This window comes from Carassius auratus, unplaced genomic scaffold, assembly GCF_003368295.1.
Source record: "Carassius auratus strain Wakin unplaced genomic scaffold, ASM336829v1 scaf_tig00215790, whole genome shotgun sequence".
NCBI lineage: Eukaryota > Metazoa > Chordata > Actinopteri > Cypriniformes > Cyprinidae > Carassius > Carassius auratus.
This window is the reverse complement of record NW_020528246.1, coordinates 1-18,514: the sequence shown is the minus strand read 5'-3', so window position 1 is coordinate 18,514 and position 18,514 is coordinate 1. Positions and strand designations below refer to the sequence as shown.

General features: G+C 36.2%; 1 protein-coding gene and 1 pseudogene across 1 annotated transcript; one reads left to right on the top strand and one right to left on the bottom strand.

The window, feature by feature from the left end:
- Positions 1-213: 213 nt before the first annotated feature.
- On the bottom strand, positions 214-2,847 carry LOC113095802 (keratinocyte-associated protein 2-like). Its single transcript, XM_026261174.1, has 5 exons — positions 2,696-2,847; positions 1,847-2,000; positions 1,675-1,739; positions 767-832; positions 214-570 (listed from the first exon to the last, which is right to left on the bottom strand). Exons 1-4 carry the CDS (start codon positions 2,697-2,699, stop codon positions 774-776), a joined length of 282 nt encoding a protein of 93 aa, XP_026116959.1. The 5' UTR covers positions 2,700-2,847; the 3' UTR covers positions 214-570; positions 767-773.
- Positions 2,848-3,733: 886 nt separating this feature from the next.
- LOC113095803 (tripartite motif-containing protein 46-like) lies at positions 3,734-17,660 on the top strand (annotated as a pseudogene).
- Positions 17,661-18,514: the final 854 nt, after the last annotated feature.

The window sequence follows — 18,514 nt, the reverse complement described above, 5'->3', positions numbered from 1 at the left end:
ACACTTTGTGGTTTAAGGTATAGTACAGACAGTTTTCTGGGTTAAAAAAATGTCCAGGTCTGCAAGGGAAGCTTTCACACATCCCTATTAGTCTCTCCATTTATATATTCCTATTGAATGACTGGATCTGCCTGTGAAATTTTGCTGAGGCGACAACAAATGTGACTACACCTTTTAGTCATTTGGAGTCCACCAACAAGCAAAATGGTAACACGTATTCTTTCATCAATTTTTAATAACAAACCCCTTAAACAAAAATATATTGTAAACAGAACCCAAAATCACACATCTATGACTGATTTGATCAAATGTGTTTAGTTATCTTGAATGGAATGAATAATAATAATAAAAAAAGTCAGCTGTTGGCAAACACATCAGATTCTGTAGCTTCAGCACACTGCGGTCTGGTGGCTGAATGGGTGACCGCGATAGTAATGGGATGAGGTAAGCATTTCAGTTCTTTCTTTTGCCCTTGCTGGTGGGTTTGGCGGGAGTTGGGACAGTGCTGCCTGGTAAAGAGCTGCTGACACTTTGTTGATGTAGTAAAGTGCAAAGACAGAGAAGATCAGGCTATATGGGAGAGGGCAGAGAAAGAAAGAACAAATGAACAGTTGCCAATCAGACATGAAACCTATAAAAGTACTGTGGGTTTTCTCCTCTACAATTTTTTATTTGTTAGTTTTCAAAACTGGTACGAGTCAAGTTTTTTTTTTTTTTTTCTGTGGTAATCAATTACTTTAAACATAAGTAATGCCGTCCCACTTACCATGTTGTCACACACACACGGTGCACCAAACCAGACGCAAACAGAGAGAGGCACAGGCACACGAAACTAAGAGAGAGGATGGAATCTTTTTCAGGCAAGTACAGATATTAATCTGAATTAAAATCATTAATCTGATTTAATATGTATTACAAATTTGTATAATTTGTTCATTATAAAATGGCACTGTTCAAAAGTTTGGGCTCGGTATAATAATGTCTCTTACACTCTTTAAGGTTGCAATTATTTGATCACAAAAAACAGTAAGTTTGTGAAATATTATTACAGTTAAAATCAATTTTTTGTTGTTAGAATGTATTTAAAGATTAATGTATTCATTTTTAAATCATTTTTATATGCTGATGTGGTGCTCAAGAAACATTTCTTATTATTAATGTCGAAAACAGTTGGCACTGGCTTGTGTTTTTGTGGAAACTAATGAATTTTTCTCAGTATTCTCAGATGAACTAAGCTGAAAAGACTGCATTCACTTTTTTTTTTTAACGGTTTAACCTTTTAACTGTCAATTTTGATCAGTTTAATGCATCCTTGCTTAATAACAGTATTAATTTATTTTCTTCTTTTTTTTAAATAGGCCAAACTACTGAATGGTAGTGTATAGTGCAGGGATCCTCAAATCTGGACCTCGAGATCCACTTTCCTGCAGAGTTTAGCTCTAACCCTAATCAAACACACCTGAGCATGCTAATTCAGTGTCAATCAATGTCTTTGGGATCATTCGAAAATGACAGACAGGTGACTTTAATCAGGGTTGGAGCTAAACTCTGCAGTGCATTGGACCTCCAGGGTAAGATTTGAGGAAGGGGGTATAGTGTATTCATTTGGACTTTCTGCAGGCGAAGAGCAGGATGCACCAGACAGGGTCAGCGCATGCATATTCTCACACTTACTCTCTGGGAAGATTTTGGCTTGGAAGCCTTTGCCAAAGACAAGGTTCTCCAGGTTATTGGAAAGCCTGTAATGGCAGGTTAAGAATTAACAGAAAGCAGATGAGTAAAATACAAATAATGTTGAGGTTACACAAACTAGGACTGTATGCAGGACAAAGCGGCATAAGGATACAGTAAGAGAGCAGACAAACAGCACAGATCCCAGGAAACCCCAAGGATGGTCAGCCACTCCGAAGAGCCCAGCTGCCTACTGAACATCTGCATCCCTGCAAACACCAGCACTGACAGCAGACTGGACAACAGCAGGGACGTGCTTGTGTTCACCGCTGTAAAACAAATAAGAGAGAGAAAGACTGTGTGAAAGAGTGCGTGGAACCATCCAAACACTTATTTTTCACTCATATTATTTTATTTTGAAAACAAATTGAATTTACTATTTCTAAATTTACACTAAGTTTAAACGTATCTGAAAGATTTGATCATTTATGTTCTACTGAACAATAAAATACATGGACGAATTTTGACACGTTCAATGTACAGTACGCTCTTCAAAACGTTCCGTGCAGCTACAAATTTCTACAATAATCTTTTTTGCTTTTAGTTCTTATTTGCTTATATAAATAGTTAGCGTACATTGGGATCATTCTATTCTTGTTCTTTCGCCTGTTCTTCAAATGCTGAGCCGATGGCGATTTGAAAATGTATGAAATGTTTTAGCATGGGTTAGCTGTGGCTAAACACATTTAGATAGTAACGTACAATGTTTTGTGCTTTTTTTCCGAAACACAAAAGGACGAAACTACCACATTTCAACACACTGCTAATGTTCTCACAAAGTGCTTTAAATCAAGATCTGCAGCAAGCAACTATTTTACAATTAAGGGCTCAAAGTTTGCAGCGAGTTAACTAGTGAAATAAACGATATCGGTCCTGTTTCATGTTCATGCGTGCAAACTATCCAACAGCTCCAATAGGTAGAACATTATTTATTCTGAATAATTTGTATAAAAGTTATACTCACCCATGTTTGACAGCTGGAAGATAAAGAGACAGGCTTAACACCTCGCTTTTCAGTCCCTGGGTCAGCAGAGCAAAGAAAGATGACGCGACGCTAGTGTCTGAAAACTGTGCCGAGTGCGAACCAACAAACCCGACAGCGCCATCTAGTGGACACAAGAGAGCAGCACAGTTATTTCTCCTCTGTTTAATCTACATAACAACGGGAAGCATAAAACAATGAAACAAAGCTTTTTCGTGTTATGCCCCATAAAAAATCTAATACATTATCTTTTTCAGCAGCAAATATGTCTTAACAGCTTTAACAATTGATCTGTGCTGAGATTAAGTAATCATAAAAGATATTTAAAATTAGTGGAAAACAGTCCACCATTTGGTACAGTTGACATGTATTTTGCTTTGTGTATGTATTTACTAAATTAAATATGAAGTTTGACTATATTATCCATCTCCATAACCAGTATCACATTCCATAAAAAAGACCATTGTATCAGTTTTCATTAACACATTTACTAAACAAATAAACAATGGAACTTGAGTCCTAAATAACTTTGTAAAAGTACAACTGAAAAAGTGTGAAATTTTCTCTAACTCCTCTTTACATTTAAAAAAGTCTATTCCCTTTAAATACCCTTCTTTAAAATTGTCTAAAGTCATCGGATTATATCTATGAATTATTTCTTAGACTTTGACTTTATTAGGAATTACACAGACTATTCATTTAATAGCTAGGTATATGAACAAAGTTTATGAAAAGAAAAAAAATGGATAATCACGTTTCAGCTTCATGACAGCGTTAGGAAACAAATAGTGTAGTTATAGCATGTAAAAAGAAAAAAAACTATAAAATCAAAGCAACATAAAATACACACGTTATAAAAATATATTATATTATATTATATTATATTATATTATATTATATTATATTATATTATATTATATTATATTATATTATATTATATTATATTATATTATATTCCACACTTGACTGGATCACAAGCGGCTGCGCGCTCAGCATCCCTGCGCATGCTCCTTACTGACCTCCCCCCAAACACCTCACAACATCCATCGACTACAACATCCGTCAGAATAGACCACAGCAAGCACTGCTGGAAAACCTCTAAATCAACATGGATTGTGTTAAATTGGAGCTCTCCGATATATTAGAAAAAATAACATCATTATAACGTAAAGGTTTGTCCTACGTCAGTTTCGGTTGCAGTTACCAGTCTTGCAGTCTTACAAGCTGTTCGTTTTTTAATGACTAGGCTATATATTAAAAAAGGGCTCTCAATAATAGCCTTTATTTAATTTGATATCATTTTACCAACTGGCATAGTTCCAGCAATGGCAGATGCGGAGTTGCAAACCTTTACATCCATAATGGACGCTCTCGTGCGCATCAGCGTAAGTAGCTACATTTGCATCATCAAAACCACATATTTGCACGATATCAGTGATTTGCATGCGGTTGATTTTTAACACACGAATGCACGTCACAGCATCTTTCAAAGAAATGGGAAGTTTTGGTGTTTTTCATAGCCAAATGTAACATTTTAAAACAGCGTTAACAGAGAACAACACCCCATTCTTTATTAAGAGCATTTCATTTCCTCGGAATGTGCAAATAACACCTGTAAGCAGAAACCGAGCTCCTCATCTGCTGCCAGCCACTGAAGCGCGTGGAGGCCAAGGCTGCTTTTCCACTATATATATATATATATATATATATATATATATATATATATATATATATATATATATATATATATATATATATATATAATGCTCTCATTCGTAATGGCCAAATATATATATGTATTTAAGAAAATGTAAAAGGCCTTATCACTGTCACGTGACAGAATGCATGTTGCCATGGAGACGGGATGCAGGAGTGCTGAGGCCTGGAGAGCCTCTGTGGGAAACGCCTGCTAAAAAGACAACAGCTGGGCGACTTGAATTATTTAAAGGGCTTATGCTGTCAGCCGTAGGGAAAGTAACGACTATGCTTAACAGAAAACAACCTAAAATAGCCAAACATTTATTTGCTGGTTTAGTTTAGAGGTGTTTAGGACACTTTTCATTTGCGCATCTTGCCAACAAGCTAAACTAGCTCAGCGCCTGTCTGCTAGGATGAGTGTGTCAGCGTTTTCTTTTAATCATTTGCTTTCAAATGATTGGGACTAATAGAGTTGAAACAGTGCCTGGCCACTTTTGCAGCAGCTTTGGTTCTGAAAATATTTTTCCCATAAGGATTAAAATATATATATATTTTTTCAACTGTAAAGATATGAACCACACCAACCAGCTATGAGGGGAATCACAACATTACAAAGTTTAATTTGAGGCAAACAAATCTGAAAACTGTATAAAACAAATGTACAAGACTGTGTACTTAGTGACTTTAATAAGGAATGATTTACAATCCTATGAATAATTAAATTAAAAACTATTTATAACTATTTGTTTAACTATTTTGATTATATATAGAAAATATATCTTATATGTATTTCAAAATCTAATTATTTAAGTAGAGTGTAGAGAGAATGTGCATGAGTGGACTGGAATAAAGTGTTCTTTTGGTCATATAGTAAATGCAGTTTTCACCATAAATTCCACTGTTAAATATTATTTAAAGAATAAGCTGAAACAAGGTGGACTGACAACTTTAACAAAAGCATAAACCATCAGTAAACAAACACCAATCTTTAAAGGTTTATCATATATTCATCATTCAGAATCAGTATATAAATAAAATGAATGGGATTTTTACTTCAAGAACTGTTGAAATTGTATAATTTCTTTAATTTAGATTCCATTGGTGTTGAGTTAAAAATGTTTAATTCCTTAAAATGACTCTATAACAGAAGCTCAGGTGGCTGGAATGTAAATAAACAAGATTTCTCAATAACCTTAAACTTTATTACAGAAGTCAACATCAAGTTTTTTGAGCTTGAGGAGCGACATTCTTGTGCTTTCTGGCATTTGAAATGTTTGATTTGCATTTACACACTCTTCCTGGAAAGAACAAAGATGAAAAACACCTATTTACAGATTTCTCAGTCGAAAACAACTCGTCAGTTACGAATAAAATGAAGCGGCTGAAGATATCAGTCATATTCTATTTGTTACTCATGATTTGAATGTTGCATAAAAAGATTTCCATTGTAACCCAGTAATGGGAAACAGGAGTAATTTATAAAAAGTAATAGAAAAAAAGGAAGTATTGACTGCGGTTTTAATAAACATGGCTGTTTGTGTGTGTTGATGTTTGATATGCACATCCTTCTGTGTTGATGTCCTGATATGCAAATGTTCTGAACTTTATGAGTTCTGCCTTATTTCCGTATGTTAACCTTACAAAAACTCAGTCTACAGCATAATCCACAATCATTTTTAGTCATTAAAATGGAAATAATAATAATAATAAAAACTGTTCTACTCCAAATATAACATCTTTGGATCAATCTACAGTTTTTTTTTTAAACTGCACATATAACATCAGGAATGAAGTATTTTTGAGTGAGCGTAACCTCTTCTGCTAATTATTTATTTAATATCTCTTTTTTTCTCTCTGTCTAGTCCAATATGAAGAGCATCGAGAGAGAGCTGCGCTGTCCAGTGTGTGAGGAGATGGTGAAGCAGCCGATAGTGTTGCCTTGTATGCACAGTGTGTGTGTGCTGTGTGCCGCAGAAGTCTTGGTTCAGAGAGGATACCCTCCACCCGAACTCCCCCCAGAGCCCAACACTCCCACCTCAAGCCCCATCACACGCTCTCCCCGACAAACACGCCGGCCTCCGCCCAAAACAGACCGTCTAGACCGGGTGATCAGAACAGGTTTGTGTGTTCATTAATAGACACTAAGATTAAAATACAGTGTGCTGGTATTTCATTGAACAGCTGTCTGGGATACCTGATTCTGATTGGTCAATCAATCAGTCTGCAGTCAAGCATTTTTATAGTGACCACTAAACTGTACACTACCATAGAAAAGTTTGGGCTCGTTAGGATTTTTCAATGTTATGCTCTCCAAGGCTGCATTTATTTGATCCAAAATACAGTAAACACTGTAATATTGTGAAATGTTATTCTATTATATAAATATGTTTTAAAATGTAATTCATTCCTATGGTGGAAGAGCTGAATTTCAGTAGCCATTGCTCCGGTATTTAGCGTCCCATGTTCCTTCAGAAATCATTCTAATATGCTGATTTTGCTCAACAATCATTTCTTATTATCAATTTTGAGAACAGTTGTGCTGCTTAATATTTTTGTGGCAAGCTTGATATTTGTTCAGGAATCTTTGATGAATAGAAAGCTCAAAAGAACAGCGTTTATTTGAAATAGAACAATGTAAAAGTTTTTACTGTAACTTTTGATCAATTTAATGCATCCTTTTTGAATAATTGTATTAATTTTTTTTTATCAAAATAAAAAGTCTTAGTGACCCAGACATCTAATTTTACACACTTATATCTCTTTGTGGTCCTTTTATTCTCCCATAATGAAATAGTTTTAGCTCAAATCAATTATCAATCAAATTTAAGAATCATGTCAGTTTAATAATTAGTTCGCTTATTATTTAATAAATACTATATATATATATATATATATATATATATATATATATATATATATATATATATATATTATATATATTTAAAATGTTGACCGTTTTAGCTCTGTGCAAAAGTTAATAGATGTTGCTGTATCATTCAGATGTATTGCATCTGTGCAGCACTTTGCAAGTGTGTGTGTGATTAAATGTAGCAGCCGTCATGATGGGCTGATTCTGAATGTGTCAGCACACAACAGGCCTTGGGAATCTGTCTTCTTTCTGCATTGATTAGCTTTTCCTTTCTTCTTCCTGGATTAGATTTACTAGGGCTTAAAGAAGCTTTAATGTTGGAAACTGCTTTTTCTACCTGTATCTCTCTCTTTTCTTGTACAGTGTGTGGGACACATCCAGGACGCAGGCGTAAAGACACCCCTCCTGTGATCATGCTGTTCCCCTGTCCCACTTGCGGAAAAGATGTGGAGCTAGGAGAGAGAGGGCTTACTGACTGTTTGAGAAACCTCACGCTGGAGCGTATAGTGGAGAGGTCTCTCGCTCTTTCTCTCTTTCAGACGCAAACACTTTTCCTCACAATTTCTGCTTTTTTTTTTTTACTGGATCTACATTAAAACTGAATTCCAGTAACTGTGCTGTGCAATGCAGAAATGTTGTTCTACTGGTTTTGAACCCTTGAGCAGGGTTCTGTTGTTCTGAACTTGCATCTATTCATAGGCACATGACCAAAGAGATTGATAGCGCTTTGAATATTCTCACACAGTACGTGGACCAATGAAATTACCATTTTGGAATTGTAAAATTAGGTAGCGAAAGGAGGAGACAGAATTTTTTGCTCTTCCAGTAATTAGCATGCATAGCTCCCATTCTGTGCTGGTGTAAAATTGTCCACAAGCAAATATCCTTAAGGTTTTTAAAATGGCCATAATACTTTGTAGGTTCCATTATAGATTTAAACAGCAAGAAAAAAAATTTTACTTAAAAATTCAGACAAAGGAAACAAATGAGTATAACATGGACACAGATCATGTGAACAAATTTTTTATTCATAGCAACAAGATCTATTTTTTCTTCTGCATGTCATGCATGGAGCTCCGTACGTGACATGTTGTTTCTAGAATTAAAAAAAAAAAAAGACATACAAAATCAAGACATTTAAAATATGTGATTTAAAAAAATAAACACACACACACACACATATTTATACATATAAAATTGTTAAAATATTTAAATAAAACATTATGTTCCTCTTAACATCTGAATACTTGAGGGTTCTTCTTTTTTTCCTTTAAAAGAGAAGTTGTGAGAAAATGGGGAAGCTGAACTTTTCTTTTATGGAGTCTTTGGACAGCTGAGCTGCATCTACCTTACAATAGACCACACATGCTATATTTTTTGTACACATACACACATATAATAAAAAATATATATAAGCCATATGTATTTACTTTTCAGATTAGACTCATGGATGACCGATGTCTTTCTTTGTCCATGTGTGCAGGTACAGGCACACGGTGAGTCTCGGCAGCATGGCAATCATGTGCCAGTTCTGCAAACCTCCTCAGGCTCTGGAGGCCACCAAAGGCTGCGCTGATTGCAGGTCCAACTTCTGTAACGAGTGCTTCAAGCTGTACCACCCTTGGGGCACACCACGAGCCCAACACGAACACATCATGCCCACACACAGCTTCAGACCCAAGGTAAAAAAAAAAAAAAACTTATTCTGAGAGAAGATCAACCCTAATGGGCCACAAACATAAAGAGAGAGAGAGAGAGTCAAACCATAGATTTTGTTTTTGCTGACAATCAGGTTTCAATTTTTCCGCACTTGAAAGTGTCTTGAAGAAATTTACCATTCATATACATTACCATTCAAAAGTAAATTATTTTGTAAATAAATTAACATTTCTATTCATGCATTAAATTTTTGAAAAGTGAGAGAAGAGACATTTATAATGTTACAAAAGATTTTATCTAAAATAAATGTTGTTCTTTTTTAACTTTCTAATAATAATAACTCTAATAATCCAGTGAGATTTTTGTTTGCACAAGGATTCTGACAACAATCAGTGGATATAACATGAAGAAACAGAACAAACTAATACAGACTCAATCTAGAAGAACTGGGGCAATATCTCCAAGACACTTCAAGAAACCTTCCTGCAAAGCTACAGTACTGTTATAGGCACTTTTAAAAAAATTCTGTGAGGATGCTTTCAAAAAATAATGTCATAAATAGATTTTATTTATCAACTAAATCAAATCAACTTTTTGTGTGACCATACTTTGTGTTTAAAACAGCTTTTGTCCTTATTTTTGTCTGGTATTTTCTGGTATCTTTGCAAGTGTTTGCAAGTGTTTGCAAGTTTTTTCTGTTTCTTCATGTAATTCAAGATGGACTGGATTACGTTGAGATCAGATTTCTGTGTGGAGCACTGGCTGTTGTAAGACTCCTTGTTCATACAAAAATCTCAGTGCATTATTCCAAATAATTGCAAAAGAAATGTTTAGAAATGTAAACTGATATTTCATACTGACACACTACAGCATAAGATAGAAATAACTGACTTAAAACCATTTTTTGTTCATGAAATATTAGTTGCCTAAGACTTTTGCACAGTAGTGTATGTGCAAAACAGGATTTTGCATTATTTTTATTTATATGTTTGTCCATGTGACAATGGATTCTTTTATATATTTTGAAATCAATACCATGCAAATGATATTTAAATATTGCCCTTTTTCAAAGCTGTCAGCACAGATGATTTTTGATATACTGCTGTGGTCTCAAAAGTTCCTCTTAACCACATTTCTTCTTTCTGTATTTTCCCTTGTCCATTTCTCTTCCTTCACATCTCTCTCTCTCTCTCTCTCTCTCTCTCTCTCTCTCTCTCTCTCTCTCTCTCTCTCTCTCTCTCTCTCTCTCTCTCTCTCTCTCTCTCTCTCTCTCTCTCTCTCTCTCTCTCTCTCTCTTACTCACATGCAGGTATTAGTGTGTGTGGAGCATGAGCAGGAGAGGTTGCAATTTTACTGCAGGTCATGTCAGAATTTGTTATGCCCGCTTTGTAAACTCCGTCGAGCCCACAGTGGACACAAGATCATGCCTATTGCGCTGGCTTACCAAACACTAAAGGTATCCATTCCTGACATTAATCCTTATGCACTCTTTACTCTTTAGACCATAAACATTATAAATATGCCAAACATTCCCTTCTTTCCTGAATAAAAGGAAAATATTTATTTGGGTTATTTTTTTCTAAGCTCTGCACAGCTCTGAATGATCAGGGGTAAAGAGCAGAGGATTTTAACACGATTACGACAATAATCCGATTAAGAATCTACCATGTAAACAGAGCTTTTTGATTACCTTAATCTGATTTATAGTCATACTCAAAGTAAACATATTATACTATCTATGGCACACGTCATTATGTCCCCATGTGATACCATCCGACGTCCCCTCCTGAATTTCACATATAAACATACAGTTCATCTTCATGATGATGCCATGTAGAGTTTTGGGTAATTCATTTTTCAGTTTGTGAAAGCTTCAAGTGCAGTTAATTATTTGTATGTTCATACAGATGATGGCAGTGTTGAAGCTCTTTTATTTGCCGTCAAAAGGTTGACATGATAATCCCATCCCATACCTCTGTCACTCAGTCTTCCTTTGCCTGCACTCATCAGCACTCATTGATTGCACCTGTGTCCCATTAGCATGGTTAGCTTACTCTGTATAAGCCCTCACTGTCTTTCATTGCTAAGTCTTGTGTCAGTGTTGATAACTGAATTTCTAATAGTGACGCAAAGTCCGATTTATTTCTGTGAACCGGTTCTTTTCGGACAGATCGGCTAATTGAACCGGTTCAAAAAGCCGATTCATCAGTTCCTGACGTTATCAAGCAATAATGTCGCTATGCATTTCTTTTCTAACAACTCAATGCCATGTTGTTGTACCAATTAAAAACTCAAATAAGCAATTTGTGTCAACACATATTGAAACATTCAAAAAATAAAGTTATTTGTGTATAAAATATTGCTGATTATTGCCACCAAATTCACTTAAGTTAATGGTGTTTGTGGTCACAGTTTCATTTGCAGATCCTTTATGTCAGATACGACAGACTGACCAATACTGACTAGCCTACAGCTTGGATAAGATTCCTCAAAGTTTCACACCCAGGGTTGCCAACTCTCACGCATCTGGCGTGACACTCACGCATGGACTTCAGCGTGAGATTGATGCTGAAAGCGTGAGTGTCACGCCAGAAGCGTGAGAGTTGGCAACCCTGTGTGTGATGCACAAACGCGGATATGTTCTACATGTCACATTTCTGTGGTGTTATGGCTCTGAAGTGGCAACTGGAGCTTATCACAGCCACTCTAGTTTACAATAGCCATGCCACAGCATGTTTCAGAACTTCACGGCTTCACTAAAGATAGGCAGCTAGCCTATTTTTGACAGACGCCACATCCAAGCCACACAATAAATACTAAATTAAAATAAAAAAATCCTGTTAAATTAAAAAAAGAAATTTCACATCAATATATCTTTGCCAGGAGGCCAGAAATTGTATGTGAATTATACATACACGATAACTGAGAATGTTTTTTAGACGACTATACACAGCAACCTTTATCCTTGTCATTCATAACTGGATTTTTAATTAAATTATCTTATAAAAGTAGGACATAGCAAAAAACACAACAATAGACAGAATTAAACCACACAAAACATACACATTTAGCCAGCATACTCATGTTATAACACAAAAAATCAAGAAAAACAACGATGGACAGGCAAATCACTTAGTCTTGTGAATCCCGACGCTTAACTTCTGAAATGCTCCTGGTGTGAGTTGGCACCATGTGGAGGATGGAACAAAACTTTGCAAGAGCCATAACATGTGCAGTGTAAATAAGGGGTAAGCCTTTTATCCCGGTTCTCTCCCGTCTTGTTTCCCTGGTTCTTGACTTCTGCCTGTTTATCTGGATTACTCAGTTTGCCTCAGCCCTGAACTCTGTCATTGTTTGCACTGCCCTTGTTATGACCTTTGCTTGTTTTTGGGTTACATTTTCCCTTTAATAAATCCCTCATCATTAAATCTTTATGTATTCACAACTGCATTTCTAAGCCTTTTATCCTGGTTCTCTTGTGTCTTGATGTTCTGCCTGTTTATCTGGATTACTCTGTTGGCCTCAGCCTGAACTCTGTCATTGTTTGAATTGTCCGTGTTATGACTTGTTTTGGATTACATTTGTGGATTTTCCCTTTAATAAATACTGTGTCTGGATTCTCAAACTTTGTGGTACCTGTGAAGTTTAATGTCAGTTCTCCATGTTATGAAATCACAGGAGAAGATCACCAAGGAGATGAACTATGTCTTCGCCAATCAGGATTCTGTACAGGCCCAGATCACCCAAGTAGAGAGTGGCATCGCTCAGACTGAGGTACACAGCACTGGTGTTTTAATTATATTTCAGTGTTTGTGAGACATCTCAGGGTATGTGAGTGGGGTTTTTTTTTCAGGTGCTGTAAACTTTTAGCAATTCAAATATAAGGATGTAAATCGTGAAAAAAAGTGTGTGTGTGTGTGTGTATATATATATATATATATATATATATATATATATATTATTATTATTATGATTTAACATAATTTCATTTAAATATTTTAAAATAAAAAATATGAATTATAAATAAATCTGTCAATTGATCTAAAAAATGAATTGATAAAAAAAAAATTATAGTATTAATGGTGATTCATCCCACCTAACATTAAAGTTTTTAATATACTTTTATATGCATAAATGCAGAATATTTTCAATATTTGTTTAATGGCAACTTTTTATGACTGAAGGTGAGTATCACATGACCCCCCCCCCCCCCCCAAAAAAAAAATTTAACCACTGACTATAGCCATTCAGCACTACAGTATAATTTAGAGCTTTCAATTGAAACATTTATTAGCTTATAAAAATAACAACTTTTAATTTAAGTGAACTTAAATGACCATTATAATAAGTGTCATATTTACCTCATATTTGCCCTTTGCCCTTCTGCAAGTAGTAGATATATAGAAATTGAACAAAGTTATCAAACACTAAATTCTAAAATAAATCTAGTTGAATCCTTAAATGCTACAAAAGTGATTGATTTCCTCTTTTTTTTCTTTTGTTCTTTGATTAACAGACATCACATCAGCTGGGATATTAGGTTATTTTGACTGACCAGTTGAATTGGATGTGTTAGATGAGGGAGACGGTGCTTTTCTCCAGGACACTACATTTCAGAGACATGTTCTTAAATGTGACTCATATATAACAAATACTTGCAGGCACAGTTTTAAGGCAGCATTAATCGCCTTTTTAGAAACTTCAAAACTTAACTAACGACATTGCATGCTTGTAGTTTCTTTTGTGCTTTAATATTAAATAATAGGCTACAATGCGTTGCCACATTTGTGCGTGCATTGAAAGAGCACATGCTACGAGCACAGTATAATGGCTGATAACAGGAAAATTAGTTTTTGCTAACATATGGCCTGACAACATCTAATCTGACTGCAGTTTCTCTGTATACTGAACCTCCTCGTCAACCAAGCTCGTCTCACTAGTGCAAAATGGGGTGCACATCTGAAAAGTCCTCCCATTTGATGTGGTCGTGAAGATGTTCTGCATCTAAATAAAATGCAATTGTTGTCAAGAAAAAAAAAGAGACAGAAGGGATTACCAAAATTAAATTCAATGCAATTACATTCAATTACATTTTTGATAAGTATTATAGATTTTTTTTTATTATTATTAAATGTAATTAATTTAATGCAAATATTTTAAATATATAAATTGTAAAATATAAATTAAAGTAAACTTTTTAATTAAATTATTAAAATATTTGACATTTAAAAAGCCACAATGAGGTCTCCTACTATACATAGTAAAAAAAGAGAATATTTAAAGAAAGTTACAGTTACGCTATATTCCCTTCTATCCTGTTTAATCGGTGTTCCTCTGTGTTCAGGTGAACAGCGCAGTGGCCAAGGAGCAGTCCAATCAGTGCGTGAGTGAATTGCGAAGTGTGCTGGTGGAGCGTCAGGGGGTCTTAGCCATGCTGCTGGAGGGAGCTCGTGCACAGCGGGCAGGGGCTCTGAATGCACAGCTCTCTGAAAAACAAAGTCTTTTGGAGAACGCAGGCCTGCTCACATACACTCAAGAGCTGCTTAAGGAAACTGACCAGTCATGCTTTGTGCAGGCTGCCAGAGTCACGCACAACAGGTTAGAGTGTATGTTTGTGGGTTACTGTGATTGTGCAAATCTGGTCATTTATGAAATATGAATCCCACAATAGCCTATTGTGTGTTTCCATAGAAACATTTTCAAAAGGAACACAAAATAAATGTGGTAATATTATGTTACACAGGATCAAAGAAAGCTTCTGTATATTCAAGTAACTTGATTTTTATCTCTTTTTTTCCCTCAGACTGGTTAAAGCAATAGAAAATCTACACCATTTCTCTCTATCTGCTGATCCCTCGTTCCGACACTTTCAGATGGACGTCTCCAGAGAACTCAAGGCGCTTAGCAGCATGGACTTTATACAAGGTTTTCATAAAAACTTGCTTTTCTATGTCAAATACAATAATGCATTCAATTCACATTTAATCCAACCCATTATTTTCCTTCTGCAGCCCCATTGGCTCCTGTGATTGACACTCAAAAGACCTTGGCGTATGACCAGCTCTATTTGTGCTGGCGCCTCCCACAAGACTCTGCCCCTGCCTGGCACTACTCAGTGGAGTATCTGAGGAAAGTGGGCGGTGCTGGAGCATTATGGGGCAGAGTCTTGTCTGAAGGAAGCTCAGGAAGTAATGGCACACACTGTTCATGGCAGCGTCTGGATGATGTGGGCGGGACCAGTGCAGTGATTGATAAGCTAGAGATGGACAGTGTGTATATCCTGAGAGTTCGAGGCTGTAATAAGGCAGGGTTTGGAGAGTACAGTGAGGAGGTGTATCTACACACACCTCCTGCACCAGGTAAGACACACACACGCAAATATAAGCACTTGGATCTGAACCCCTTTAAAATAAGACTTTTCCTCCATCTCCTCAGTTTCTCACATTACTGAAGATGTAAAATTATTGCATATTTTCCACTCGTTCTACTTCTTCGACTTACAATTTACATCCTCAGTTTTGAAGTTTTCCATTTATAAATTCATCTATTTATTTATTTATTTATATATTCTTCCATTCATTCCTCTGCTTATTTTTGTCTTTGTTCGTTTGCTTTTGTCTATCCATCCATTGAACGATGCATTGATTCATTCATTATTTCATGCACTCAAGATATCATCTATCCATCCTCCATTTACCCATCAACTGATACATTTCCACGGAATTATTAATTCATTCATCCTCATTTTTGTTAATGTTTGTTTGTTTGTCTGTTCACTTTTCATTGATTCATCTGTATCATAGTTATTTACTGATTGACTGATTAATTCGTTCTATCCATCTAATCATCCATATGAATTTATTCATCTAGCCATGGACTTATTGATCCATTCATTCACCCATCCATATCACAATTCTATCAAACTGAACCTTGTTGTTTTATTACATGCATGTCATATTTTCTCTTTCTCATTTTCTCTCATACAATTAATTCTGTTGTGGTAGTATTTTTCTCCATGCATATCCACAACTCTCTGACACGTCTCTTTTTGCTCTCCTCTCTGTATTATTTCTCCTTATGTTTCCTGTTGTTCTCCACCTTCCCTTGCTCCCGTTATCTATGCTGTTTCTTTGACTTGTATTCCTGTTTAACTGGAATATATCAGCTGCTTGATCTCCTCTGAATCCTAGAGTCCTGGAATATGTACAATGTTCCTGCTGTCCTCTCTGTTTCCCCTACTTTCTTCGAATCCCATTTCTTCTCTTTTACACTTATGCATACATATCCCCCCTCTCTGTTCCTTTTTATATGTTCACTTCCTCATCCTCTTTTCATTTTGTGTCCTGCTCCCTATGACCTGACCTTTCCAACCCTCTCCTCCACTCCATTTCTCCTGCATACCTCTATCTCAGTGTTGTCCTTCTGCCTGGATTCACGCTGGGGTCTACATGCTGAGCGGGTGGCGCTGGGGAAAGGGCAGACATATGCCCGGAGTGTTCCTGGGATGACCCTGTTGCAGGCTGCTGATCGGGCTCTTACCTCATGTGACCTCACTCTGACCTCCTGGTGGCTGATGTTTCCATCACACAGGGACGACACTACTGGGCATGCACAGTGGAGCCTGGGTCCTACCTGGTTAAGGTCAACATAGAAATTAGTACTTTTATTTTAGCAAGGATGCATTAAATTGATCAGAAGTGACAGTCAAGCCATTTACAATGTTACAAAAATCCAAAATAAATGCTGTTCTTTTGAACTTTCAATTTATCAAAGAATCCTGAAAGAAATGTCACAGACCAATTTTTTTTTTTTACAATATTAAATACACCAGATCAGCATATTAGAATGATGAATGCTGAAATTCAGCTTTGCATCAAATAAATAAATTACATGTAAAATATTAAAATTAAGTTTACTATTAATTTTAAATTGTAGTGATGTTTTAAATTGTAGAAGAAGCTTCTTCTTTCATATACCTTTCCCTGTGAAGTATATTCAAGTTATATTTATGAATTGCATTTTTAGTGTATTAATATATTAGTATGTAAGTATGTGTCTAAAAAAAATGTGAATTTTAAAAAGAGTTGTTTTCTCTGTGTGTAGGTGGGAGTGGGTGTTGAAGCAAAACTGCAGGAGTGGTTCCATCTTCCACAAGACATGGCAAGTCCACGGTGAGGAGAAAATTAAGCGTTTAAGAGCTGACTAACTCACAATGACTTAGGCAATATTGTTGAGGAATCTGTCTTTTTCCTTCTATTTGTCTCTGTAGGTACGATCCAGATAGCGGTCATGACAGTGTCGCAGAGGATATGCTCAGGACTGTCCTCCATTCTGTTTCCTCGCAATGGGCATGGGCAAGATCTTACTGCCAAAGTGCGGGGCGTCTAACACTTTCTGCTGGCCCCCTCACTGCCCCTTTACCACCTCGCCTCGGACTGTGTCTGGACTTTTGAGAAAGGACGGCTGACTTTTTACGATGCACACTCCTTGCGAGATGCTGTGGGAGGGGACTGTAGATTGCTCCGCCCCTGTTTGCCCAGCCGTTCTGTTTTATTGGTGAGGGGCACTACAGTGCAAGAGCTAATAGCCAATCGCAGTACAGAGCAAACCACCCTAGAGTAGTGACCATCCAAACACGTGCCACCGACGCAGATCACTAAACCGTCTGAACGCTTTGAACCTAGTCAAATCAGCACCTTTAAGCAAATCTTCTTTTATCATTTTCTATAGACTTTGGTTACCTGCCTCTTCGTAGCTAATTGATTGATTGTATTTATTATTAAGATTTGTTTTAATTCAGATAGACCTTAAAAAGCGGTCACAGGATGCTAACAACGTGTAGCATGCTAGCAACATCACTATTAAATAATGAGCAAAAGTGTGTTTTTATGGCCACAAAATCAAAAGATTCCAATTGTGTATGATTCAGGTTCACTCATAACACACTCATTTTGTAAAATCAAAATGTTTCCTCGCTATTTTCAAACTTAATTTCCAGCATTGTTAGCATGTGCCACTGCTCACTATGGGTGTGCTAATAGTAAACACCCTAAATTAATATCATTAACAGTATATTGTGCTCTTTACAGGAATTTGCAATTGCCTTGAAATGTGATTGCATGCTATTCAAATCCACTGGAGACAGTTTTATGGCTGTTGTTGGTCAGACATTTTGTGTAGGCATCAGTACACATCCTGTGCATTGAGACCTCGTCTGTTTGGTTTGTTTAGGCCAAAACAGGGCTGACGGAAAGCCTTTAGCAAGCAAAACTAAAAGAACAACCGTGTAATGAAAAGAACCTGCTTTTTGTGAGATCTCTACAGGTGCCTGCTCTAATGTTACACAACCGACTTTCCCATTTGGAATGCCCAAAATAATAATCTCAAAACAAAACCGTCTGATACACCTCATACTACTTTAGCCTTTTTTCATAATCATGGACTGTTAGGGTCATGCGTATTTTTATTTTATTTTATTTTTTTGTGGATTGGGACAGTGAGAACAAATTAGTGGGTGAAGTTATAACTCAGAACTGGATGCTGCTTATGACCGTGCAACTGTCAGTCATTAGTGT

Excerpts from the sequence above, each read along its gene's own strand:
- LOC113095802 (XM_026261174.1), bottom strand. Across the intron at positions 1,740-1,846 it reads TGTTTGTCTGCTCTCTTACT|GCTTTCCAATAACCTGGAGA; the intron begins GTATCCTTATGC and ends CTGCCATTACAG. Across the intron at positions 833-1,674 it reads AGCCAAAATCTTCCCAGAGA|TTTCGTGTGCCTGTGCCTCT; the intron begins GTAAGTGTGAGA and ends CCTCTCTCTTAG.